General features: G+C 39.5%; 1 protein-coding gene across 4 annotated transcripts in view; it reads left to right on the top strand.

The window, feature by feature from the left end:
- Nucleotides 1–26,857, top strand: part of SLC24A2 (solute carrier family 24 member 2) — a 157,358-nt gene that overhangs the window by 2,508 nt on the left and 127,993 nt on the right. For all 4 annotated transcript variants that reach the window (XM_038401710.2, XM_038401708.2, XM_038401709.2 and 1 more), the window contains exon 2: nucleotides 683–1,774. In XM_038401710.2, the coding sequence (XP_038257638.1) occupies nucleotides 839–1,774 (936 nt within the window). In that variant the 5' untranslated portion in view covers nucleotides 683–838. The remainder of the gene's footprint in view (nucleotides 1–682; nucleotides 1,775–26,857) is intronic.

Raw genomic sequence — 26,857 nt, 5'->3', positions numbered from 1 at the left:
TAATCAGAGTGACAAATAATGAATAAAAGGAATGCTTTTCGTAGTATCCATTAACACAATTGTTTATTCATTTTTACATACTTTGGGGACAGCTTTTAGTCTCCGCAGGAATTATTTGTCATCTGCTGAGAAGTGACTTAGTTCTGAATGGCATGAAATGGTTTGATTACTGATGGATTTTTATCCACTGGATTTTCCTCCTGTGCAGAATTTATTTTTGTATTAAAACAAACATTTTGTTGCTGTGTCTGCTGGAAAGCTTAGTTTTGATTGGATGCAACATGACAGTACATTACAGTTTTTGTTTGCAGTGTTGTAGCCGTGTTGGGTCCAGCCTCTGAGAGAGACAAAGTGGGTGAGGTAATATCTTATATTGGACCAACTTCTGTTGGTGGAAGAGACAAGCTTTCAAGCTTGCACAGCTTTTTTTCAGTTCTGGAAAAGGTAACCAGCGTGTCACAGCTAAATGTGTGGGATAGATTGATAAGTGTAAGATGTTAACACATGTTGCAGGAGATTACTTAAAAGGAAGTGGGCAATTAAAACCTCTACAGTCACAGGAAAAATGTTTAATATTCTGTATTAAATGCTTTGTTTAATCATGTACAGTAAAACATCTTTTAAAAAGTCAGGTTTCTAATCACGTGTTATAATATTAATAAAAGTTGTTTTTCCTTTTAAGCATGAATGACGAATATACTCCATCTGAAGCATAAAAGTACTTGATTCTGGAAAAGCACGTGAAAACACCTTTAGCGTTAAAATCAGGAAGAAGTATGAAAGAACAGTCTGTCTGATACTGAATTTCTGGGCCTCAACATCTTGCAGAGAACAAAAAATGGCTTTTTCTAAAAACATTGTTGCAAGTATCCTTGAAGAATGGTGTTTGGAGGAACCACTGTTTAGGTGTAGAAGGCAACAGAATGTCAGGAAAAAAATGAGACTGATACGAATAATAGGTCTTTTCATGAGTATAATGGCCATTAGCACTTTCTCTCTTTCAATTAGTGCCTTTTTCAAGATGGAGCCACATAACACAGAGATGACCAGCAGTCTAGGTAACCAAAAGTCAATGCATGGGCATCAAAGAACTCTGTTGGATGTCAAGGAACAGAATCAAAATGGCACTCCAGATCCACCTATTTCTATGAAATATGAAACTGAACACAATAATGCAAAAGAAGAACACTCCAAGGGAGAGTACCCAAAAGACCTTTTTTCTCTTGCGGAAAGAAGAAGGGGGGCAGTAATCCTCCATATCCTGGGAATGATTTATATGTTCATAGCCTTAGCCATAGTCTGTGATGAGTTCTTTGTTCCTTCACTGACTGTCATCACTGAGAAGCTAGCCATATCTGATGATGTGGCTGGGGCAACATTCATGGCTGCGGGTGGCTCAGCTCCAGAACTCTTCACTTCTTTGATAGGAGTCTTTATATCTCACAGCAATGTTGGCATTGGAACAATAGTAGGATCTGCAGTATTCAATATCCTGTTTGTTATTGGAATGTGTGCTTTATTTTCTAGAGAGATCTTGAACCTTACCTGGTGGCCACTCTTTAGGGATGTGTCCTTTTATATCATGGACTTGATCTTGCTAATAATCTTTTTTTTGGATAATTTAATCATGTGGTGGGAGAGCTTAACACTACTGACAGCTTATTTTTGTTATGTGACTTTCATGAAATTCAACGTTCAGGTAGAAGAATGTGTGAAAAAAATTTTAAACAGGAACAAAGTTGAGAAGGTAACAACAGCAGATTCTGAACAAAAGGTTGGTTATTTTTTAATACGTATATAAATCTGAAATGCTTCTGTGTCTTAAGGGTCCTTGATGTAGTAAATATATGGAGGTTTCTAGGTTTTCTCTGACTACCTTACCATATAGTCCACTGTACCAGTCAACTGGCAAATAAGGCATGAAATAGCTTTTTGAAGCTTATTTACTCCCAGTAGCTTTTTACTCCATAATAGTCTAAGCCACATGGGTAACCATTCAAAAGTCAGCATTTACCATATCATGGTGTTTGAGATACTATGGATATACCCCTATACTCTTAAATTAGACAGTAGCTTTAGTATTTCTTGGCAAATGCTGTCTTTTTTATGACTACCACTGCACTTTCTTCACCAGGAATAAGTAAACAAATTTGGAACAATATACAAAAGTACATCTTTTGTAAATTTATCTGTAGAAGCAACAGAGAGGATCCTGTTATTTTTCCAGTTATTTGGATTTACACTATTTCATCACTTTTTAAGAATTTTTATATGAATTAACTTTTCATTTTTCTTTGCAACATTTCAATGATTACAATGGTGTAGGGCTGGGCCTTTAATTTAAACAAATATCTTTATAGCACATTGTCTGTCAGCTGAACATACTACAGTTATAAGTCTCAGACTTGGGCCTTGTGATGAAATGTGGGGATGTTTGCAATGATATTCAATGGATCTGGTTATCATCAACTTGGTGAAGATAACTATACAGAGAGAGTTTCTTTAAAAAGGAGGTATTTAAGCTAATTAGAAAGCTGAATTTATAAATACTGCATGTAGGCAGCATGGAATTTTGTCTCAGGGCTTTAGAATACTTGTGCAAACTTTGCATGTTGTCATCTAGGTGGGGTTTAATCGAGAGCCTAGTTGCATATGAATATGAGATGTTGGCAGAGGGAGATTATTTACACATAGATGATACAGTCAGATTTTTTCATTAGTTAAAATTGTTGTTCAGTAAAGTATGATAGAATTAGCCACCATTTTGTGTGTGTCTGCAGCAGCCACAAAATGGTGGAACAGAATAAAAATTACGATCTTGATCTCTGTGTGTGTGTGTGTGTGTGTGTGTGTGTATTGTATAGACACAGATAGATATACATATGGGCTCCAATCCTGCTGCTGATAGCACACAGTCAGACTGGTGCACCCATGCAGAATGCCAACTAAGTTAATGGGGCTTCATATGGTACTGCAGTACACCTAGTGGCTATTAGTTGTGGGACTGGAGACATAGAAAATGATCAGAAAAATTTCCATCAAAACAACATTCAAATGAAAATGGGGGCGGGAAATGAAATGTTTTTCATTTTCTGACCAGCTTTAGCATATATATAATAATGTTTCTAAATAAAGAGATTCCTTTTGGCCTTTGTATTCCATCCATTTTTCCAAAACAGAACTGTCAACTTTTTCTGTCTCAACATCTCTGTTTGAAAATGAAAAAGGAAGGAAAATAGCAAACAGCTATTTGCCTTAAATAATACAGGGTCTTTCAAAAGTTGTATAAATACGTCTGCTTCTTAAGAATGAAATCTCTGGTAAGGAATTGTAATACAATCACATTTTATACTAAATGTTTCTGTAGGAAGCGGCTGCAGTATATAGAGTATTCCTAATTGATCAGTCCCTGATTACTTTATCTATTAATCTTCTTATACAAGACATATGATATACTATTTGAAGTTTTTCTCTCATCCAAATAAAAATGGAATCTGTCAACTGATTTGGATTATCCAGGTCGGTCTATTTCAGTCTATAAAGTAACATAGTGTGTTGTACGCATATCATAAGGATTTATTTATTCTTTACTGAACAGAAGAATAAAATATTTGAAAGCCAAATGAAATGTTCTGAATGCACACTAAAGTACTCTTGATAGATTTGACTAATTAGGCAAAAGCCATTTTGCAAAGTTCACTCATTTACTATATTTGAATAGTTAATTAATTTTCTTAAAGCTGACTCCATACCCATTTCAGCTTGTGCATTCCATCAATGGTTCACTCATGTGCATGTATAGCTAAAGTAAAATGGGTATTAAAGAATCATAAAATTGTCAACTTTTTTCTAGAGAAATTAGCTTTGCACCATATTTGTGAAAAGACTGGGAAAGTGGACTCTGAGAGAATAGTCACAGATATATATATGTGTGTGTATATTTGTATGAGTCAGGCTGTAAAAGATTTTGGAAACTTCTATTAAAACTTTGAAATAATAATCTATTCACTATCAATTCCTTTAGTATTCATATGAAAAAAATGATCAGGATTAACTCATTTGGTAATAATGGGGATGTCATATAGTAAGTGCTTCAATAAGAATCCTGTTGTAATTCTGCATTCATTTATTTATCATGACTCTATAGTGTTAGATAATTGCATTGTATTGCTTTTTAAATGAAAAAAACTGGAAAATACAGCAGTCTCTCCTATAGAAATGTTCAAGGGTTCACTTTGTACAATCATTTCCTAAAACAGAGAATAAAAATACTTATTGAGTGGTTAATCTCAGTGGCACATGGATGCTTACTTCCCAACCAATGGAGATTAGAAGAGCTGCAGAGTTGGTATTCTTGATCTTTGAAGGCAGAACTGCCTTACTTCCATACTATCCCTTCCTCCATAGGGAAAGTGCCATGGTATCCAAGGCAAAATAATATTGTATGTTATAAAATAAGCATATTTATATTCAAAAGCAACAAATGTAATTGTTCCTAATGCAATATTGTCTTTTGTTTGATGTTTTTCTGTGAGGCATGGAATAGTGAGACAGCTCTTTGCAATCGCTAGATAGTGAGTAAGGGTGTTCTCAGGGACTCTTACTGCAAAGCTGTTTCATGCTTTTGGGTTTTGCAAGACTCAGTAGAAAATTCTCCTATTCCTTTTTCTTGCTTCTTCTAAATGTGCAGTACCAGCTCTACCATGGGTAAGCTCGAAAGTGGTCAGCCAAGGAAACTGTTATCTATGGTATTTAACTTTAAGACTTAGTTGTAATCTGACAGCAGGTCAACACAGTTCTGAGAGGTCTAAATAAAAAATCATAAAGCTGGATAGCTGAAGGGTTAAGTGGCTTAGCAACAAATCTCAACCTCAAAGAGTAAAAAACCTAGATAGTCATAGTGATAGATGAAAAACATTTGAAAAGGTTAAAAGTCCTGTTGAATTATACGGAAATACTTTGATTATCAGTCCCTTTCAGTAAAAGTCTGCAAGAAACTTGCTAAGCTCTAAGAGGGAAATTCACCCCATTGTGGGAGCCCTCATAATTAAGGCTAAAGCAGGGCGTAAGTAGTGTATATAGCACAGGGTGAATTTCATCCTATAAAAACCAATCTTCTGAGTCTTCGGGTGTATTTTTAGGCTTAAATCATTTTGTTTGCCCATGGTGTAAATCACCCTGTCTGTGTTTAAATATAAACCAATATTAATATCTCCTATTAACTTAAAAATAGATCTTAATTACATATGAAATCATCTGTCTGCCTGCCTGTTAGTCTTTTTCAAGGATATTTCTAATGCTTGTGTCACCAGTTGTGTCTAGGTTTCACATAGTTGAAAGTTTCACATAGATCTGAGAAGTATAGTTGGCACCAGTTGATTGTGAGCACTGAATCACAAACAGAAATCCATTTTTTGTGGTGTAGTCTTCTCTTGTTGTATGAATTATCTGTCATTTGCTCTGCTTCTATCTGCTCTATATTGTTGAAATCAACTGTTTTGCTCTCGCTACTAAGGGTTCTTCTTAAGGTTTTTTATGGGCACCCTTGTTTCCTCACACAAATTAGCTTCCACTTGACAGCTTGAGAGTCTGTGTGTTGGCATCTGGAGTAAGATGCCCCAAATGTGTCCAGCCCTTCTATCTGATGCTACTGGAAATTAGCTGCTGGTTAGAGATTTCTCAGGTTTCTTCATCGATGATGAAATCTTTCCAACAAATGCCCAGAATCTTTCCTAGGCACTTTCTTTAGAAGGTGTCTAGTTTTCTAGTTTTAGTAGATCTCCAGTTCTTGCAGCCATATGTTGATTCTAAGCTTATGGTTGAATAGAAAATTCTCAGTTTTGTTCTGGTGCTGTATATCTTACATTTCCATATGTTGCTGGGTTTAGTAAATGCTGTGGATGGGTTGCCTTTCCTACCCTTGAATTCACTTCCTTCTTGAGGTCTTCATTGGCCAATATGTTTCCAAAGTAAGTGGACAGTTCTACTTTCTTGATATGTTTGCCTTCTAATGAAATGTTAGTGGTTAGTGTCTGGGTTTCAATTATGTTTGTTTTTGCCTAATTAATTTTGAGCCCTTCTTGGCCTGCTGTTTTTGCCGGTTTGTCTATCTTTGTAACTTTTTTGAGTTGTTGCTCAATAGCGCAATATTATCAGCAAAGTCTGGTCTTCTAGACATTTTCCATCTCCCTATCCTATACCAGAGTTTCTGTTACTGTTGCACTATTGCACCAGTTAAAAATTACTTAGACAAGTTTGATGTCTTCAAGGCACCAGGGCCCGATGAAATGTATCCTAGAATACTCAAGGAGCTGACTGAGGAGATATCTGAGCCATTAGCAATTATCTTTGAGAAGTCATGGAAGACAGGAGAGATTCCAGAAGACTGGAAAAGGGCAAATATAGTGCCCATCTATAAAAAGGAAAATAAGGACAACCCAGAGAATTACAGGCCAGTCAGCTTAACTTCTGTACCTGGAAAGATAATGGAGCAAATAATTAAGCAATCAATTTGCAAACATCTAGAAGATAATAAGATGATAAGTAACAGTTAGCATGGATTTGTCAAAAACAAAACATGTCAAACCAATCTGATAGGTTTCAGAGTAGCAGCCGTGTTAGTCTGTATTCACAAAAAGAAAAGGAGTACTTGTGGCATCTTAGAGACTAACAAATTTATTTGCGCATAAGCTTTCATGAGCTACAGCTCACTTCATCGGATGCATTCAGTGGAAAATACAGTGGGGAGACTTATATACACAGAGAACATGAAACCATGGGTATTACCATACACCCTGTAACGAGAGTGATCACTTAAGGTGAGCTATTACCAGCAGGAGAGCGGGTGGAAAAAAACGTTTTGTAGCTTTCTTTGACAGGGTAACAAGCTTTGTGGATGAGGGGAAGCAGTAGACATGATATATCTTGACTTTAGTAAAGCTTTTGATACTGTCTCGCATGACCTTCTCATAAACAAACTAGGCAAATGCAACCTAGATGGAGCTACTGTAAGGTGGGTGCAAAACTCGTTGGAAAACCATTCCCAGAGAGTAGTTATCAGTCGTTCACAGTCATGCTGGAAGGGCATAATGAGTGGGGTCCCGCAGGGATCGGTTCTGGGTCTGGTTCTGTTCAGTATCTTCATCAATGATTTAGATAATGGCATGCAGAGTACAGTTATAAAGTTTGTGGACAATACCAAGCTGGGAGGGGTTGCAAGTGCTTTGGGGGATAGGATTAAAATTCAAAATGATCTGGACAAACTGGAGAAATGGTCTGAAGTAAACAGGATGAAATTCAATAAGGACAAATGCAACGTACTCTATTTAGGAAAGAATAATCAGTTGCACACATACGAAATGGGAAAAGACTGCCTAGGAAGGAGTACTGCAGAAAGGGATGTGGGGGTCATAGTGAATCAAAAGCTAAATGAGAGTCAACAGTGTTACAAAAAAAGCAAACATCATTCTGGGATGTATTAGCAGGAGTGTTATAAGCAAGACAGAAGAAGTAATTTTTCTGCTCTACTCCTCTCTGATTAGACATCAACTGGAGTAGAGTATCCAGTTCTGGGTGCCACATTTCAGGAAGGATGTGGACAAATTGGAGAGAGTCCAGAGAAGAGCAACAAAAATGATTAAAGGTCTAGAAAACATGACCTATGAGGGCAGATTGAAATAATTGGGTTTGTTTAGTCTGGAAAAGAGAAGGCTGAGAGGGGACATAGCAGTTTTCAAATATGTAAAAGATTGTTACAAGGAGGAGGAAGAAAAATTGTTTTTCTTAACCTCTGAGGATAGGACAAGAAGCAATGGGCTTAAATTGTAGCAAGGGAGGTTTAGGTTGGACATTAGGGAAAACTTCCTAACTGTCAGGGTGATTAAGCACTGGAATAAATTGCATAGGGAGGTTGTGGAATCTCCATCATTGGAGATTTTTAAAAGCAGGTTAGACAAACACCTGTCAGGAATGGTCTAGATAATTAGTCCTGCCACAAGTGCAGGGGACTAGACTTTGGGTGACCAGACAGCAAATGTGAAAAATCTGGATGGGGTGGGGGGTAATAGGAGCCTATATAAGAAAGAGACCCCAAAATCGGGACTGTCCCTATAAAATTGGGACATCTCATCACCCTAACTGGACTAGATGACCTCTTGAGGTCCCTTCCAGTTCTATGATTCAATGATTCTTCATTATCTAGTCAGTGGAAATGCCAAACAATAGCAACGATAAAATTCAGCCCTGTTTCATGCCATTCTGTTGCTTGGTTATTCACCGTTACAGAGCACATTGCCTTTTTGTACGTGTCCAGGATAATGTTGATGACTTTAGCTGGGATTCTGTAGGACTGAAGAATATTCCACAATGTACAACTGTACAGACTATCAAATGCCTTTTGAAAATCAATGTAATTGATGATATGGGGAACTTGCCATTCTATATGTTCTTTTATGATGGTTCTTAGTGTGAATATTTGATCTACACATTTCTTGGACCTGAATCCAGCCTGTTCTTCTCTAAGCTTCACATCCACTGTCACTTTCATCCTGTGTAGTATCAGACTGTAAAAAGCTTTCTCTCTATAATAGAGAGTAGTGTAACTCCTCTCCAGTTGTTCCAGTCAGTACAATCACATTTTTTGTGGTATTCTAGCAATGATTCAGTGTTTCCACTGATCCGGAGGGATCTCTTTTTTCCCAAACTTAATTGAACAGCTATATCAGTTTCATTTGGGTGTTGGTAGCAGGTGCTTTTAGCATTTTTGCTGTGAATTGGTCGTCATCTGCTGCTTTGTTATTATCAGGTTCTTGACTGCAGCCCACTTGTGACATCTATATTGGACCATTGTTAATGTCAAGTTGGTCAGGTTCACATTTCAAAATCTGGTACGGGAGTGAAGTTGCGTCTGTTGAGGACATCTTTGAAATGCTCTGCCCATCTGTTATATCTCAGTTGCAAGCATTTTTCCATCTTTGCTTTTTATTGGTCCATTTCCTGTTTTGAAATTTCCACACAGGGTTTAGTCACTTGGTAAATAGCCCTATGGTTTCCTATCTTCCTTTGTTTTTTTCAGTATTTCGTTGGTGTTAGCATTTGGGAATTTTTCTTTTAGTTCTTTTCTTTCCTTGATGAGACACCAGGTCTCTTGGCTTATCCAGTTCTTTGTCTTGTCTATTTTGATATCCACCTGTGATATCCAAGCTGTGATATCCAAGCTGCAGGTTGAATCCTATGGTCTCTGAGTAGTGCCCATTTTTCTATGGGTACAGTCTGTATCTTGCCATCTTCTGCCTCTGGCAGTGCATTAAATCTGTTCCTTAGTTCAAATTGGAATTTCTCTCAGAACTCTTTTGTTTTCAGTTTTAAGTCCAGTTAAAACAGCATAAGTAAAGCACATCATTTTAAGTAATGGACCATTTTGCGGAGGGCTATGTTTCAGGTTTTTTGTACAAGATTTTGTGACAAGGATATTCATTGTTGCTGCAAGACTCAAATCTCATCACCTGATAAATATCCAAAACCAGCTTCATTTGGTAACTAAAAACAGTATGTGGGTGGCACAGAAACGTTATGAAATGACATCTGTTTCAGAGAGAATAACATTCTTGACAAATAGGCTTAAAGTTATGTACCAGCCTGTTTTAAATAAGTGTCTGCATATTAAGAAAAATTATCTTTAACATATAAATTATTTTTACCAGTGAGACATGGTTTGAAATTAACTTATTGCTGACTTTCTTGTTTTGAAAAGTCTTAATAGGTTACATTCAGTGTCACATATGCTACTTTAAAAGGTGCAGTACTCTATACAGATTTGGCATGTTTCAGTAAATTACACTAATTGTACTATAAGTGACATGCAATTAACAAGTGAAACTTTCAGATATCTTTAGGCAATACCCTACTTTCTTATAATTATAATAGAAAACAATTACCCTATTCAATATTACCAGGTTGGATCCAATATATAATTGCTTATGGTAAAATCTTAGTCACCATGCACAGCCAGAGTAAATGTGGCATCTACTAAAGCCTTGCGTTTAAGTACCTGTTGTGGCTTGCTGAGCTTACTTTACTCAGGACTTTTCACCAGTGAAGCCACATAGTTTGTAAAACTTCTAGCCATGAACCTACCCTATCCCAGCATGCTTGCTTCCCTCTAGTGCGACAATGGAGAGAGAGTTTGTGAAGCACTATTTTGTGGTTCATAAGGAGTTTGGAATCTCCCTCCCTCAGCCTTTCCACAGCTGGCCAGCCCGCCTCTTTCCCACTCCACATGCAGCAGTCCTGCTACATTTGGGACCTTGCATGCCTACTCAATGAGGAGACTGGAGTTTCCTCATAGTTTGCAAATGTTGCATCATTAAAATTAGTGGGCCAAATTCTGGCCTGATCAAGACTTAGTCATTGCGTTTACACCTTATTTGCTTGTATTTGTCTTAAAAAAATTGCGGAAACTTCTATGTAAATCAATGCGGTAGCTCAGAGAGTGATATATGGTGCTACTAAAGTTGCACTAAAGATTATGGAGTGGGTGCTAAACCTTACGATTCTCACTGATGTACATGATTCTGACTAGCTGTTTCTAGGCAGCAGCTGGAACCATTATATAGATATTCTCAGTTTTTCCTAGCATCTACCATTAATTGATCCTCAGAGGAGTAATGATTATAGTGATTTTCACCTTCAGATTATCTTGTTTTTGTGTGTATTCCCCTGGGTTAGAAGGCTAAATGTGGCAGCATGAAAATGTGAGACAAATTAAATGCTCTTACATCATGGCCACCCACAAAGTTTTTGATCACATAACCAGTGTTAATTACAAAAGGGAAAGGAAGACTGAAGATTTAACACCTTTGGTCAGAAATAGATCAATCATCTTATTAAAACAACCATGCATTAAAAACAAGTCAGGTTAATATTTCTTAAAGCCATAGTAATGGCACTTTATGTGTACATGTGTTGTTAAGAGTTTGATAATTTGAGCCATTGAAAACAGCACGCATTCCTCTGACTCCATATTACAAAATGCTTTTGCCCCATATTGTATCATCTTTGCACATTTTATAGTTATTGTCAGTTTTGTTACTGTAGCATCCAGAGGCCCCAGTCTGGATCAAGACCCCATTGTGCTAGGTTCTGTACAAGGTGGGTGAGGTAATATCTTTTATTAGCCCATCTTCTGTTGGTGAGAGAGATGGAGCTTTTGAGCTTACACAGAGTTCTTCTTCAGGTTCTGTACAAACACATGTGAAATCACAGTCCCTGCCATAAAGAGCCTATAGTAGAAGAAGACAAGTGGCATGTGATGGGTTTGGGGAATAAGATGTAATCCAATGTATACAATTTTCATATACTTCTATACATTTACTTATTTTTATTATTATAATTAGATCAAGTGCCAACTGTCTTCATCTGTTCTGCAACCTAGTTATTATTGTGTAGCTGATTTCTTTTTTTCTTGTGTTAGAGAGGTAGATCTTCAGGAAAGATCTGAAGGAATTGCTATGAATTTCTGTGTTATGTAGCAGTAGGCTGATGTCCTCCAATACTTAATTTAATAAAAGGTAATCTTCTCTTGTACAACAGGAACTAAAACTAGCAATGGAACTAGCACTCTATTTTAATTGCATGGCAGTGCTTGGAAATAGCTCAAGAGATATTTTTTTTTGAAAATGCTCCTAGACTTTAATCCTTTGTGCTAAATTTTAATTAAGAGTAATTTATTATGGGTAAGTCAAACTTAATCAAAATCAGGCTGAAATACCCTTAATTACATCAGCGCTAATTGGTGCTGCTAGAAAAGTAGCTCCATTTGATAGGAAAAATATTGTATGACACTATGAATGAATTTTACATGCACCTGCTGTAGAACCAAACCCAATCAACTAATAACTCTTCATTAACCTCTGAAGACATAGGACCTGAAGGAACACTAGATGGGGAGGGCTCTGAGTTACTACAGAGAATTCTTTCCCAGGTGGCTGGCTGATGGGTCTCGCACATGTGCTCAGCGTCTAACTAAACACCATATTTGGAGTCAGGAAGGAATTTTTCCCTGGGTCAGATTGGAAGAATCCCTGGAGGGGAAGGGGGGGACCGGTGGGGGAGTTGCTTTCCTTTGCTGCATGGGGCATCAGAGTAGCAGCCGTGTTAGTCTGTATCCGATGAAGTGAGCTGTAGCTCACGAAAGCTTATGCTCTAATAAATTTGTTAGTCTCTAAGGTGCCACAAGTACTCCTTTTCTTTTTGCATGGGGCATGTGTCACTTGCAAGTTTAAACTAGAATAAATGGTGGATTCTCTGTACCTTGAAATCTTTAAAACATGATTTGAGGACTTCAGTAATTCAGCCAGAGTTTAGAGTCTATTACAGGAGTGGGTGATGAGGTTCTGTGGCCTACCGTGTGCAGGAGGTCTGACTAGATGATCAGGATGGTCCCTTCTGACCTTAACGTCTATGAGTCTATAATATCTATTACCATGGGGGAAATGACCAGTTATTTTGCTGCCAATTAGAGCTGGGCAGAGAAAGGTAATTCTATTGTGTGGATGGATTTTGATATTTCAGAATTTGGTTTTGTTTCAATTAGGAACAAAACTTTCAAAATTCTTTACAAAAGGGAATGGTCCCCATCCCCAGGCAGTCCACATGGCGGGGCTGTCCTGGAACTGTGGGTCCTGGAAGGCCTGGGTTTCCTGGCCCCAGGGCAGTTCACATGTCTGGCTGTCCCAGAGCCACAGACCCTGGAAGCCTGGAGTCATCAACAGCACATCAGGTGGGTTGCTGAAGAGCTAGGCAGGAAAGTGGGCAGATTTCTGATGGAATATTGCAGGGGTTCCAGCAGAACTTAATCAGATTGTCTCTGTGAAATATTTTGTTTTTGCCAAATCATTGAATTCCAATGAAGCAATGTTTTGTCTAAATGTTTCCAGCCAGCTCTACAGCCAGTATAAAATGGTCCCTGTTTGACCCCATTGAAGTCAGTGGCACAACACCTATTGATTTAAACTGGAGCAGGAACAGGTCCTATGTCTTCAGAGGTCAATGAGGAGTTATTCTTTTTGATTGTGTTTCGTACAACAGCAGGTGCAAGGTTCAGAGCTCACATTGCTTCCAAAGCATCTTAGAAAAAAATCCACTACTGTTCTGAAATCAGCTGTAACTGAAAGTTTACTTTGGCAATTTTTACAGTCCTACTGTATGCGCAAAGAGAGCCAATTTTATCAATGAAATTCAGAGAAGAATTATTTCTTCAGTTAAGATATTATGCATTGATCTATTACCAATCTACTCTTCTCCACCCAGTTACAAATATATTCATTTAAGTAGATAGCCATAAATATCTATGACCTTGATTGTTTTTAAGGTGAGGTGAGGGAACAGGCTTAAAAGACATAAGCTTGATGGTATTAACAGCTCTAAAAGGTACTAACACTTAAAGAAAAAATAGAACAGTGTAGAATTGTTTAATGTTGTAGGAGAAATGAGCACATCAGGAAATATTACTGCAAGCTTCACTGGCAATTTAATCATAAATTTTGCTCAGGAATTAATCCTGCTTTATCACCTCTTAACTGCTTACTGCTGTGAGACTAGTCTAAAGTAAATGGTATTACCAGTGACATTTATTGCATAACCACCTAGTGTCAACATTTCACCCTTTTACATAGTTGTAGAACAGCTCTAGCTAATGTAGAACACCCTTTAAGGAAGCAGAGGATTTGCTGACAGATCCTGTATTTGGGCTTCAAGGCCTATCTACTTACACAGGCTTTTGCTTGAAGAACTGTGTGGGAGGAATCTGAGATTCTCTGTGTTCGCAGGGACTGGGGGTGTGAGTCTGAACTTTCTTTGGGGTTGATATTTGATATTATGATAATTTTGTTGTTCAATCAATCTACTCTGTAGGTGCTTAAAGATCAAATAAATCAAAATCCTTTTGATTTCCTGTCAGATTCAGTTCTGTCATAGTGATCAGTTAGTTAACACTTACGATGGATTTACATTTTTAATGAAAAACAACTTTTTTTTAACATTTCTTGGAACTCTGGAATTGCAATAGTACTGCAAAAGTAGAGTATGGGGTAGTTGGAAATAATTCGTATTATCCAGGTATCCATTACAAGATAAACCTCTCAAATAATTTGAAAGCATCATGTTGTGCAATAGCTAACTCATATATCTGCATGATGTTATTCATATTACCCTAGTCCTCCTTAATGTTTATTATACCCACTTGTAGTATCTTGTTTCAATTTGTTGTGTATACTCTTTGAGGTAGGGGGCACGTGTTCATATATGTTTGTACAGTGCCTGGCAAATCGAGACCTTGATTTTGGCTGTGTTGGGTGCTAAAGCAATACAAATAGTAATTAATCATGAAAATAATAATCTGAAAAGCATGAATTAATTAAACAAATGATTCTCTTCCCTATATATTAGATACCAGAAAAAATGGTCTCTGTAGGAATTAAATCCACCAACTCAAGATGCAAATCCAAAGCAAGATTGTTTTGGGAATGAGGAATAATGAAACCAGTCTGGCTGGAATTTATAGATACATGGGTGGTACCTTCTCCCATTGACGACAATGGCAAAATTCCTGTGGCAAAATAATGGGAGAATGATCAAGACCTAGGGTTTCCATGCATCCGGTTTTTGACCGGAATGCCTGGTCAAAAAGGGACCCTGGCAGCTCCGATCAGCACTGCTGACCAGGCCGTTAAAAGTCCAATCAGTGGTGCAGCGGGGGCCCAGGGATAAGGCAGGCTGCCTGCCTGCCCTAGCGCCACACAGCTCCCAGAAGCGGTCAACAGGTCCCTGCGGCCCCTAGGCTCCTGGGCAGCCAGGGAGGCTCCGCGCGATGCCCTCACCCCAAGTGCCAGTTCTGCAGCTCTCATTAGCCAGGAACTGTGACCAATGGAACCTGCAGGAGCGGCACCTGCGGGTGCAAGGGCAGCGCACGGAGCCTCCCGGCCACCCATGTGCCTAGGAGCCACAAGGACCTGGCAGCCAGTTCCTGGGAGCTGAGGTAAGTGCTGCTGGGACCCCGCACTCCCTTCTGCACCCCAACCCCCTACCCCAGCCCCAAGTCCCCTCCCGCACCCAAACTCCCTCCCGGAGTCTCCACCCTCCCACACACCGCAGCCCTGAGGCTCCTCCTGTGCCCCAAACCCCTCATCCCCGGCCCTACCCCAGAGCCCACACCCCCCTGCACCCCAACCTCCTGCTCCAGCTTGGAGCCCCTTCCTGCACCCCAGATCCCTCATCCTCAGCCCCACCCCAGAGCCCACATGCCCAGCCAGAGCCCTCACCCCCTGCTCCCCAACCTCCTGCCCTAGCTCAGAGCCTCTTCCTGCACCCCAAACCCCTCATCCCCAGCCCCACCCCAGAGCCCACACCCTCAGATGAAGCTCGCAGCCCCTCCCACACTCTGAACCCCCTGCCCCAGCCAGGAACCCTCTCCCACACTCTGAACCCCTCATTTCTGGCCCCACCTGAAGCCCACACCCCCAGTCCAGAGCCCATACCCCCTGCACCCCAATCCCCTGAGCCAGCCCAGATCCCTCTTCTGCACCCCAAACCCCTCATCCCCAGCCCCACCCCAGAGCCTGCACCCCCAGCCAGAGCCCTCACCCCCTCCCACATCCCAACCCCCTGCCCCAGCCCGGTGAAAGTGAGTGAGGGTGGGGGAGAGTGAGTGATGGAGGGAAGGGGGATGGAGTGAGAAGGGGCAGGGCTATATAAACCCTGTATATGAACCCTGTTCTCCAGCTTGAGTCCTTCCCCCCACACACACCTTTTTTGGGACGGGAAGAAATTTTTCCCTCACTACCATATTGGCATGGGGGGCGGGGGAGGGTTTCACCTTCTCCACAGCAGCTCAGGGATCAGTGGGATAGGAGAGCATGTACAGTTCAAGTTGTAATTGAGCAGGTGGCATGTGTCCAGTGCAGATACTTGTTCCATAAAGAGTCCAGTTCCCTGACAAACCCCAAATGGACTGGCTTTCGGGAAAGCCATCCCCTGAAGAAGCTTGGGAAGCTAGGTTAGGGCTCCCATTGCCACAGTGAGCCCCAAATAGATTACCCCAGACAGAAAAAAATCATTTTGTTTCATTAAATCTTATGGTTGTGCTAATCTGCAGTTGCACATTTATGAGGGGTGGCTTTTGTTTGGCAAAAGCCATGCAACCTTTTCTGCTATATTGATGACCATGGTGAAAAAATGTTGATGCATAAATACAAAAAACAAGGTAGACTGTTAGTCTTAAAATAGCAGATGACAGCACTTAGACGCGTATGTACAGTAACAAGCAAGAACCAAATTGCAAACTCATGCTTTAGTTTAGGATTTAAGAGTCTAGATGTGATTATCTCTTTCATTTAAACTTCTTAGAAACCAGTGGCTTTCAAGCCTGGTAGAACATTTTACAATGTGATGTAGGAAGCTTTATTTCTGCTTGCCTGATTGGATTAATATCTGAAAGTAAATCAATGGGCAGCATCTTGACTGCAAAATAATCTTGACACAAGGTAGCAGCCATAGCATTTCAAAGAAGGTGGGAGACATGGTAATAGTGCAGCATAGTGGGGACTAGCAAAGAAATGCCTACAAGAACAGGAGATGCTCATTTGAGTGAGAGGCTGTTTTTTAAATGCTACTAATGCAACTGTTTTTCAAATGTTACTAATCCAGATAGACAAGATGGGAGAGGTAATGTCTTTTATTGGACCAACTTCTGTTGGTCTGAGAAACAAGCTTTTGAACTTGCACAGAGTACTCAGTTATTGCCAAAGACACGAGTATATATAGGGAAGGACAGGAAAACATTTCTTAATTCTCAATAATTTTCCCGTGCAAGAATATTTTTTGTGATTAACAGCATTTTTTTCCACAGAAGATGTCTTTCAGAAAAATGCATGATATTCAAACAAAATAGGGACCACAATTCTTTTCTGCTAAAGAAAAATATTTACATTAATATTATGTGTGAGCTGCAAAAAAGGCTTGATCTTGCACTTGTTGAAGCAAGTCAGAATTTTGTCATTGATTTCAGTGGAAGCAGAACTGGGCCCAAAAGTCAGGACATTCAGAGTTATGATTCTGTTTCCTCCCTCCACCCCCAGATATCTCATAATTTCCAAGTGGCTGGACTGATTTTCTTCAGACCTTCACAAACAAACCCACACATGCACCAAGACACCACTTCTGGGCTGAGAACAGGCACAAAGGGCTTCATTCTGAAGTACTGAGCACTTTCTGCTCCCATTGACATAAGTTGGAGAGAAGGGCCCTTAGCACCCCCATGTGATCAGGCTCAATCATTTCCAGCCAAAATGTAGTTTTTGGAGAAAAGTTATGAATCTCAAAACCAAAGTGACTATTGTATTGCTGGTGGGGTACTCTAGTAATCTAGTCTGTGAGTGATAGAATATCAAGACATAGAACTGTTATCTTTTATTCTACTTTCCTGGGCCTATTTTGACAGAATGGATAGCATTATTTGAAAACACAGAATTGGAACAGACCAGTAAATGGTATTTGCATTGGAGGAAATGTTTTCAGAAATAAAGTATTGCTAAGGGGACAGAGCAGGACATTAATGTTACAGTAACCTAACATTTCTTATTTTGCCTTTTAAAATGACTGTTCCTTGGCAAAGTGAACATGAAACCTTTTTCATCAAATTAGATACTAAATACTCAAAACAATTGTCAGTGTTTCCTACTGTTGTAAAGGATGCAGTTAAATTGTTTATTAAAGTAATAGCAAGGAAAATGACATTATATAATAGGCATCAGCTGGTGAAGAAAAATCATTTCTAAATATTGCTATCAAATATGCTCAGGATTCATTGTAGAAAAATATTTTAGAATGATAAAATATACACTTTTAGGACCATTAAAATGTTTCTGGTAACGTCATTTGTACATCTGTATCCATAACAAAGTGGCTTGAAAGATCAACTTATTAAATGAAATTTGATATATATTCTTACAAATATATAAGTGGACACCTTAGATAATTTAGGTTTTTAAAAAAATCAGCCTTTATATCTAGAAAATGGAGAGAGCTGATTAACTTTTTCTTTACATTAATAATTTGACAGATAATAATTAGGAATCTTATTAGTACCTATTAGAACAGGGAAACATACCTAAATACTGCTGTTCTGATTCTGCCACAGCTGTAATCAGTGAACGCACTTTAGCTGGAGCCCTCTTGCTATGAGAGAGGGACCTATTGGCGGATGTTCTCCACTGGGGACCCTCAACTTTGGAAACTACCTCCCTCCCTTGGTCTGGAATTGTGCAAGTCTGTCGAGCTTTAGGCCATCTGCAAGGCCCATTTCTCTACTAAGAGAAAGTGTTTATGGTTAAATTAATCTAATATTTTGCTAACTATTTTCTGGTTTGGGATTGAGAGTTGCTACTGGCTCATTCTTTTATTTCATTTTTATGTGATTCACCCAGGAATCACAGCAGTGCCATCTCAGTACAAACACTCCTTTTATCAGTAACAGTCACCTTGATTAGTGCAAATCCAAACTACCCCAGCTCGAGCCTCTGTACAGTGCGAATGCCAAGTCTGGGTCTCTGCATTTAGTATCTGCTGCCGTGGTCCTAGTATTGGCCCAGATTTCTCTGCTGAGTCTCGGCTGTCCTGTGTCTGGTCCCTGGGTCAGCCCCTCACCTGGGGTTCTGGCAGTTCTGCTCCCTGCTATCTCTCTAGTAGCTGCAGCACTGTGCACTCCCAAGGACACAACATGCATTGCACAGCCGCACTGCACCACCCCGTTCAGTCACTACTTCAGGATGTCCTTCCGTTTGGGGCTCTGCCTCCAGCCGATTCTCAGCTGCAGTGCAGTGCACACTAACTGGGGCCATGTGGTCAGGCTGCTCTCTGGACCTGTCACCCAGCCTACAGCTGGTCTTTCTCCTGCTGTGTTCCTGCAGCAACAGTAGGTACAGCCACCCACTGCTCAGGCTGCCATGTCCTCCTCCTTCCCCTTTCAAGGTGACTTTGCCACAGGAAATTGAGGTGCAATTTCCTTTCATCTCACTGTCCAGTTCCTGTTTGTTTGTCCCTCTGCCAATTGGGGCTTCAGAGGCATAGCCAGTTTTGATGGTGTGGGAATTCACACCTCCAGATACTTCCTTTCTTGATCATACCTATCCCAAATATACCATTCCCAAGACTGCATCAGTTCTTTATATTAGCTATATGGTGACATTTTGTATTGATGTAACATGGTAGGATGATGCAAACTCATTGCCTCGTGCTGCCACTAAGTAAATTAAAATACATTTTAATATGTGAGTTAAGCCTATGGAAAGGCTGCTCCACAAATATTCTGACCAGGTCACAAGCACTGCATGTAACTCCACAAAGAGTTGCATATGACTAATAGGCTACTGGTGGAGTAGCATTAGTACATATAAAAGTTAAGTTCAATGCGTACATGGAGACTACTCATTGTAAAAACACATTAGACAAATTCAATAAGAATTCATGTCTGCTAAACTTAGATAATCATTTCTCTATTACTTTCAGAGAACTACGTAATTGACTGGTTTCAGAGTAGCAGCCGTTTTAGACTGTATTCGCAAAAAGAAAAGGAGTACTTGTGGCACCTTAGAGACTAACAAATTTATTTCAGCATAAGCTTTCGTGAGCTACAGCTCCGATGCATCCGATGAAGTGAGCTGCAGCTCACGAAAGCTTATGCTCAAATAAATTTGTTAATTTCTAAGGTGCCACAAGTACTCCTTTTCTTGTTATTGACTGGATTCTCTGTTCATTGCTTTGATTAGCTTTTAATGCAAAAGACTGAGGATTTATAATGGCTGAGTTAATTTGTATACAGCTCCTAAAATAACAATGGGAAGTACTTATTAGCAGTATTCAGCAATTCTAAACCCAAAGGAAAAACTAGCATACAGTTATGCAGATTCAGTGTCATTGACAAGTCTAGTGCTCCACAACTAACTAACATTTTTGTTTTCAAATAACTTGTGGTATATAGAAGAAGCATGGTCTGCATGTGTGGTGCTTAAATCTCAAGACTGGGAAATAAGAGAATCATCAGGGTTCTATTCAGGGCTTATTCACACTTGCTGTTTGAATTTGGGCGAGTCAGTTCACTTCCAGGTGCCTCAGTTTCCTCATCTGTGAAATGGTGATAATGCTTACCTTAATTATGTTTGTAAAACACTTTGACATCCTTAGATGGATGGCCCAATTAAAGTGAAAAATAATCATGATTGCTATCTATATAATACAGGAATGTCACTCTCTTGAACTGAAAATGTCTGTTGAGTCAGTGTGACGTGACAGAAACAGCAAGAAGCATGGCTGAGAGCTCTTTTTTTTCAGAATATCACCAGGCTGAATCATCACTGAGATTTACAGTCTGTTACCAAATCATTTTTAGGTTCTCAGCCATTTTGATGTTATGAATTATACTCGTGCAGTGTACAGCTACAATAAGGCATGTATCTATACCATTCCAAGAGTCCTAAACCATTGTGATATCTGGGGCAGTTCAACCAACCGCTGCCCTTACTCCACAGCTAATTTACATGCAACAGTGTAACTGGTTGTATGAGGGGACTGCATAGATGGTGGATTACTTGGCCCAACTGTGGGCCACACAAATCAACACAAATCTCCCAGCACATCACCCCAGATACAAATCAACACAACCATCCCACAACCACACAAGTAGCATATACAGTAACCCCAAACACACACAGCCCCTCATTGCAGCACATATCCCTCATATGCCACCTATACAGATCAACATAAATCTTCCAGCACAACACTACTCCCACATAGATCAACACAACTGGCATACACAGTAACCCCAAATAGACCCTCTCCACAACTCATACCCCTCATTTGCCACCTACACAAATCAACACAAATCTCTCAACACAACCAGCATACATATAACCCCAAACATCACTCTGAAGCCTAAAATGGGGATTCAGTATGAAGCAATGTAAACAGCTACAAATAAGCTTGAGAGCTCTTTTTTATTAGAATATTGCCATTTATCACCATCCACTTTTTAAGTTCTGAGCCATTTTTGGTTTTTTTTTATGCTCACGACTTTGTGAATTACACCATTGGTTCTCAACCAGGGTTATGCATATCTCTGGGGATATGCAGAGGTCTTCCAGGGAGTATATCAACTGATCTAGTTGCCTAGTTTTACAACAGGCTACATAAAAAGCACTAGCGAAGTCAATACAAACTAAAATTTCATACAGACAATGAGTTGTTTATACTACTCTATATACTGTACACTGAAATGTAAGTACAATATTTATATTCCAATCAATTTATTTTATAATTATATGGTAAAAATGAGAAAGAAAGCAATTTTTCAGTAACAGTGTGTTGTGACACTTTTGTATTTTTATGTCTCATTTTGTAAGCCAGTAGTTTTTAAGTGAGGTGAAACTTGGGGTACGCAAGACAAATCAGACTCCTGGCACGGTACAGTAGTCTGGAAAGATTGAGAACCACTGAATTACATCCATGCAATAGTATGGGCTTTAAGCTACTAATTTTATTATAAAAGCTTTTGGAAATAGGGGGAGGGTATCAAAAAAGGAACTCGATTTGCCTGCACCAGGGCTGATTTTGGTCTCAGACCTCATTCTTAATCATATGTTATTTCATGGCCATCATGGATTTTGTAGAATATATGAAGTTGACCCAAAAACCTGAAATTCAAACATTGCCAATTTTTCAGTTTCCGGAGCTGAGAGAGATGGGTCTGAGCAACCAAACAGTTTCATTGAAGTAAGGGTGAAATTGCAGGGGGGAGATGGGAGTTAAACCTTGGCTGGAACCAGATGACACGTTCTTGGGCTTCCTTAGATTTTAGTTTGTACAGCACTTCACTGAAAGCAGTGGGGGAGAAGGGAAAAGAAAACAGATGATCCTATGAACAAGGAGAACTAACTTTCCCAATCTTCCTAAGCTCTTGTGTTTTTTGTTTTCTATTTTCCCTTGCTGCTGTTGTGTCAGTGGGTCTACTTTACTGGTTTCTCAAACTGTAGACCATGAAACACTTCCTGGCAGTCTGCAAAGGACAGTGTCTTAAATGTATTTTTTGGAACAGAGAAAAGGGCTAGGAGCACTCCATCCATTCCACATATAAACCGGGGATTGCACTACAGTGAACTGATTGGTGTCATGGTGCTGGTCTCCCTGTTTCTAGCTGCTCCATGGTGGTAAGGAAAGCTAAAACACAGAAACACTTTTCTAATATTACTTGCTCATGTGGGCAATTGCTATAATTGCTACAGATGTTACAGGATTGTGAATGGGAGGGAAGGTGGAGCATGAGACAGTTTTTCTATTAAGGTGAAATCCGTGCTAATAAAACATTTGTGACCGCTGGTCTGTTCTGCAGGGCAGGGTTCTTGTTTCAGCTGCCGAAGTGCGACTTAACTATTGAAAAGTGAGAGAGACAGGAAACATATTAAATGTTTGGGGAATGAATGCCCTGCCGCAAGGAAAAGTTGGCAATTATGGCGTCTGTTGTTTTAAGGTTGAATTTCTTATGCATAAGGTGAGATGTTCTGCACGTCGTGCACTATCCTGTTTGATCATAAAAAAAAAGCTTCCATTCAAAAGTCCCAATGCATAGGGTTCGAGCCAAAGCCAATAGGAGTCTTTCCATTGATTACAATGGGTTTTGGATCAGGCCAGTAGGAAAAGAGAAACTGTGACTGTACTGCAACATATTCTGTGGAAAAAGAGATGAGCATGAAAGAGTCGTTTGGCTCTCTAGGGCTCTCTAATTGGGTGAAAGCATGCATGTTTACTAGTGTGCCAGTCATCCAGTGCTCAGGATAACTCTACATTCCTAAACATTTATGTCATTACAGTAAAGTTTCCAGAACATTTAAACTAATGTTATTTAAATTGTTGTGGCATCGAACAAGTTATACACAAGTTATTCTTTTCCATATGGAAAATAGATTCTGAATTTTTTTTAGAAAAAATATCATTCTCCATCAAATTCTATAGGCATTTAGACTGATTTCTATAGAACCCCATTGGCTTCATTTCTATTAAATTCTGTACAATTTTTCCAAAAAGGAATTTACTTAAAATGTTCTAAGGTTTAGATACAGCATGAAAGTGAGTGGAAATAGTTTCTTCAAGTATGTACTGAAATATTTCTAGCACTTTATAAGCATTGTTTAGTTGCAGCTGGCTTTTATATATGTTTTTGTGTTTGTATATTGCCCTGTGAGATTTGCTTCATAACATATGGCACTGTGCTTTCCAAATATATTGTTGTTGTGGGCAAAGTTGCACATCAAACATGTAAATTTACATCCTGCAAATATGCAGGCTACATCAGAGAACTTAATATTTCAGAAAATATCTATGTTAGGAGTCTGTGTGCTGGTAATGGGCATCATTAAAACTAATAGAAATATGCTTCCCTTGATCTGTGACAGAGTTCCTGTTGGCATCAGTGGCACTTATGTGAGTAGACCAATGGCACTATGTGACCCTTAGTATATAATTTAGAAGAAATAAGATAAATTGATGGGCTCAAGAAATAAGATTAGATGTGCAACTGAAATAGTGAAGACATGTTTCTAGATGTCCTTTCCAATCAGTTTCTCTAATAAGATTTGCTATATGTCAGAAGTAGCATATGCAGATGATATGCTTGTCATCATTAGTAAACTTTTTATTGAATGCTGCTGTTACATAAATCACATCCCAGATATCAGTGATTCAAATTAGTCACCCTAGACAGTTCTAGCTTGCTGTATGTGCTGACTGGTAATTCCATTGGAGTCGCATGAGTATAAAATGTGTATAAGATAGTAGGGAATGTAGTACTGATACCAGAGGATACTGTATTTTCTCACCTGCCCCAGCTCTTTTTCTTTTTGAGCACTCGTTTTCTGCATGCTGAACCACACCTTTTGCAAATAGTCTCAGAAGAAGCCATATGAAAGGGGTACATGGAATTCAAAAGAATAATTCGCTAAGTCTACTTCTGCGTACTTTAAATCAGAAAAAAAAGAGTTTAATGTATACAAGGTTTCAGTAAGACACTATTCAATTAAAATAAAGAATACAAAACCCAACACTATTAGGAAGTCTAAGTTATTGTTCTACTCTGTCTGTGTTAATTCTAATATAGGAAGAATTACAATTTAGTGGATCTGACATTATCAGTGGCAGAAGTGAGAAATTCATTGAGATTATTAAATGGACACATCAGCAATTATCCAGTTCATTGATAGCTGTTGCATTAATAAAATGACTTGTGCTGATGTTGAGAGTGGAACAAATTTTTGTCTCTTCAGTGTCTGCAAGAGAGTTGAGGTTTATGTTGTCACTATTGTTAAGAGAACTGTAGAGAGTGATCAAGAGAAAAGACCAGAGAAAATTTTTTCCATTTTAACTATCAGATTAATTCACATTAATGTGCAATGATTTGCTGATCAACATTCAGATGCTTTTAAAACTCTTGTTAAAGTTTCAATTCACTTATTCTGTATATACAACAGCAAAATTGAGGAAGGGTCTAGGAAACTGCGTATTTGCAGCATATGTGGAGTGTTGTCTCTCTGTTGAGTGGTCGGAGATGGGACCTTGCAGGTCAGCTTCCCACTGGAAAAGAAATCAGTGTTGGGAATGTGGTTATATTCTTAGTGTGACTTATTTTAATTACAGATATACACCAGTCCTTGAACAGAGCACACAGCACACAGGCAATCCCCTTTTTCAAGAGTCTCGGTCCAAAGACCAGAGGCCAGTTCCTAGGGAAAAACTCGGCCTCAAGAATTTACTCTAGTTAGAAATGTTAAAGCAGAAAACAAACTTCCTTGTGGCTTGTCTCAGCTCCCACTAAAACCATCACAAAACCGACAACACCACCAGGACTAGAACTATGCCTGAACCATAAGAAAAAGAACTTATAAGACTACTGTGACAGGGTCGGGCCAGATGGCTATCAGAGAGTAATAGAAGGTAGATATATTAGCCCCAGGCTAAGTAGGTCCCTTTTTCCCTGGATAAGGTAACAGGGAAGGTTCCAGAATAATCAGGAACCTTCTGGAGACAATTAAGATAGGTTGATTAGAATACCTGCAGCCAATCAAGAAGCTGCTGGAATCAATTAAGGCAGGCTAATCAGGGCACCTGGGTTTTAAAAAGGAGCTCACTTCAGTTTGTGGTGTGCGTGTGAGGAGCTGGGAGCAAAAGGCACTAGGAGCTGAGAGTGAGAATGCGGACTGTTGGAGGACTGAGGACTACAAACGCTATCTGGCATCAGGAGGAAGGTCCTATGGTAAGGATAAAGAAGGTGTTGGGAGGAGGCCATGGGGAAGTAGCCCAGGGAGTTGTAACTGTCACACAGCTGTTCCAGGAGGCACTCGAGACAGCTACATTCCACAGGGCCCTGGGCTGGAACCTGGAGTAGAGGGCGGGCCCGGGTTCCCCGCAAATCCTGCCAACTCCTGGTCAGACACAGGAGGAGTCAACCTGGACTGTGGGTTCAGAAAAACGGCCAAGTTGAGGGCTGCCGTGAAGCTCCAAGGCGAGCAAATCCACCAATAAGCGCAAGACCCACCAAGGTAGAGCAGGAACTTTGTCACATTACATGTAACAGTGTCATTGGCAACCGCTGCCATAACACGTAGTATATATGTAAATTATTCACCATATACATTGCATGATGATTTTTAAAAAATTAACAGCTTTTAAAGCAGCATTAGCCTTACATCTAAGTTCTTGGATCCAACCTTCCCCCAAGATTTAGGGATATTTGGATCTAGGGTTTTGGTTTGATTCATTATAATTGAGGGGCAGTTCCAAAATTCTGATCCAGATCTGAATTTCCCCAAATGTTGAGGATGTTTAGATCTCTGGTGATTTTGACTTTGGCCCATCTCTATTTTAAAATGTCTGTTGCAAAAACTGATAGAATTATAAGATCTCCTGAAAAAGTTGAAAACTTCAGTGAATTGTTTCATTTGTATTGGATTTCACTTGTGTATCAGAACACTTTTCATGTGGCATAGGGGATAGTGTCTCCAGTGACCTGCAGATCCCTTTTTCATTATTCACAGATTCTTGGTTTGTTATACAGTACATCACCTTTTCAAAGGACTTGAGATGTTGCAGCTATTCAGCACCACTGAATATCAGACCATATTAAGGCCTTGATTTATGATAGCATTCAAGCACATGCTTGACTCTCAGGCTATATCTATCTATCTTGGAGCTAAGAGTGTGATTTCCAGCTTACATACACATACTCACACTAGCTTTCATTGAGCTAGCATGCTAAAAATAGTAGTGCATGGTCAGTGGCAAGTGGCAACATAGGCTAGCTGCCCTGAGTACAAACCCACCTGGATCTCATGGGGTCTCATAATGGATCTCATAGTGGATCTCATAATCCATGTTGCCGCTCACCACTATCAGGCTACCACAGCTATGCTACTATTTTTATCATGCTAGCTTGATGAGAGCTAGCGTGAGTATGTCTGCTCAAGCTGGGAATCACATCTTCAGTAAAGGAGACTTAAGGAGCTTGGCTTGTTTAGCCTAACCAAAAGAAGGCTGAGGGGAGATATGATTGCTCTCTGTAAATATATCAGAGGGATAAATACCAGACAGGGAGAGGAATTATTTAAGCTCAATACCAATATGGACACAAGAACAAATGGATATAAACTGGCCATCAGGAAGTTTAGGCTTGAAATTAGATGAAGGTTTCTAACCATCAGAGGAGTGAAGTTCTGGAACAGCCTTCCAAGGGAAGCAGTGGGGGCAAAAGACCTATCTAGCTTCA

Source organism: Dermochelys coriacea, chromosome 5 (assembly GCF_009764565.3).
Source record: "Dermochelys coriacea isolate rDerCor1 chromosome 5, rDerCor1.pri.v4, whole genome shotgun sequence".
NCBI classification, from domain to species: Eukaryota; Metazoa; Chordata; order Testudines; family Dermochelyidae; genus Dermochelys; species Dermochelys coriacea.
This window is presented reverse-complemented; position numbering and strand designations above follow the sequence as displayed.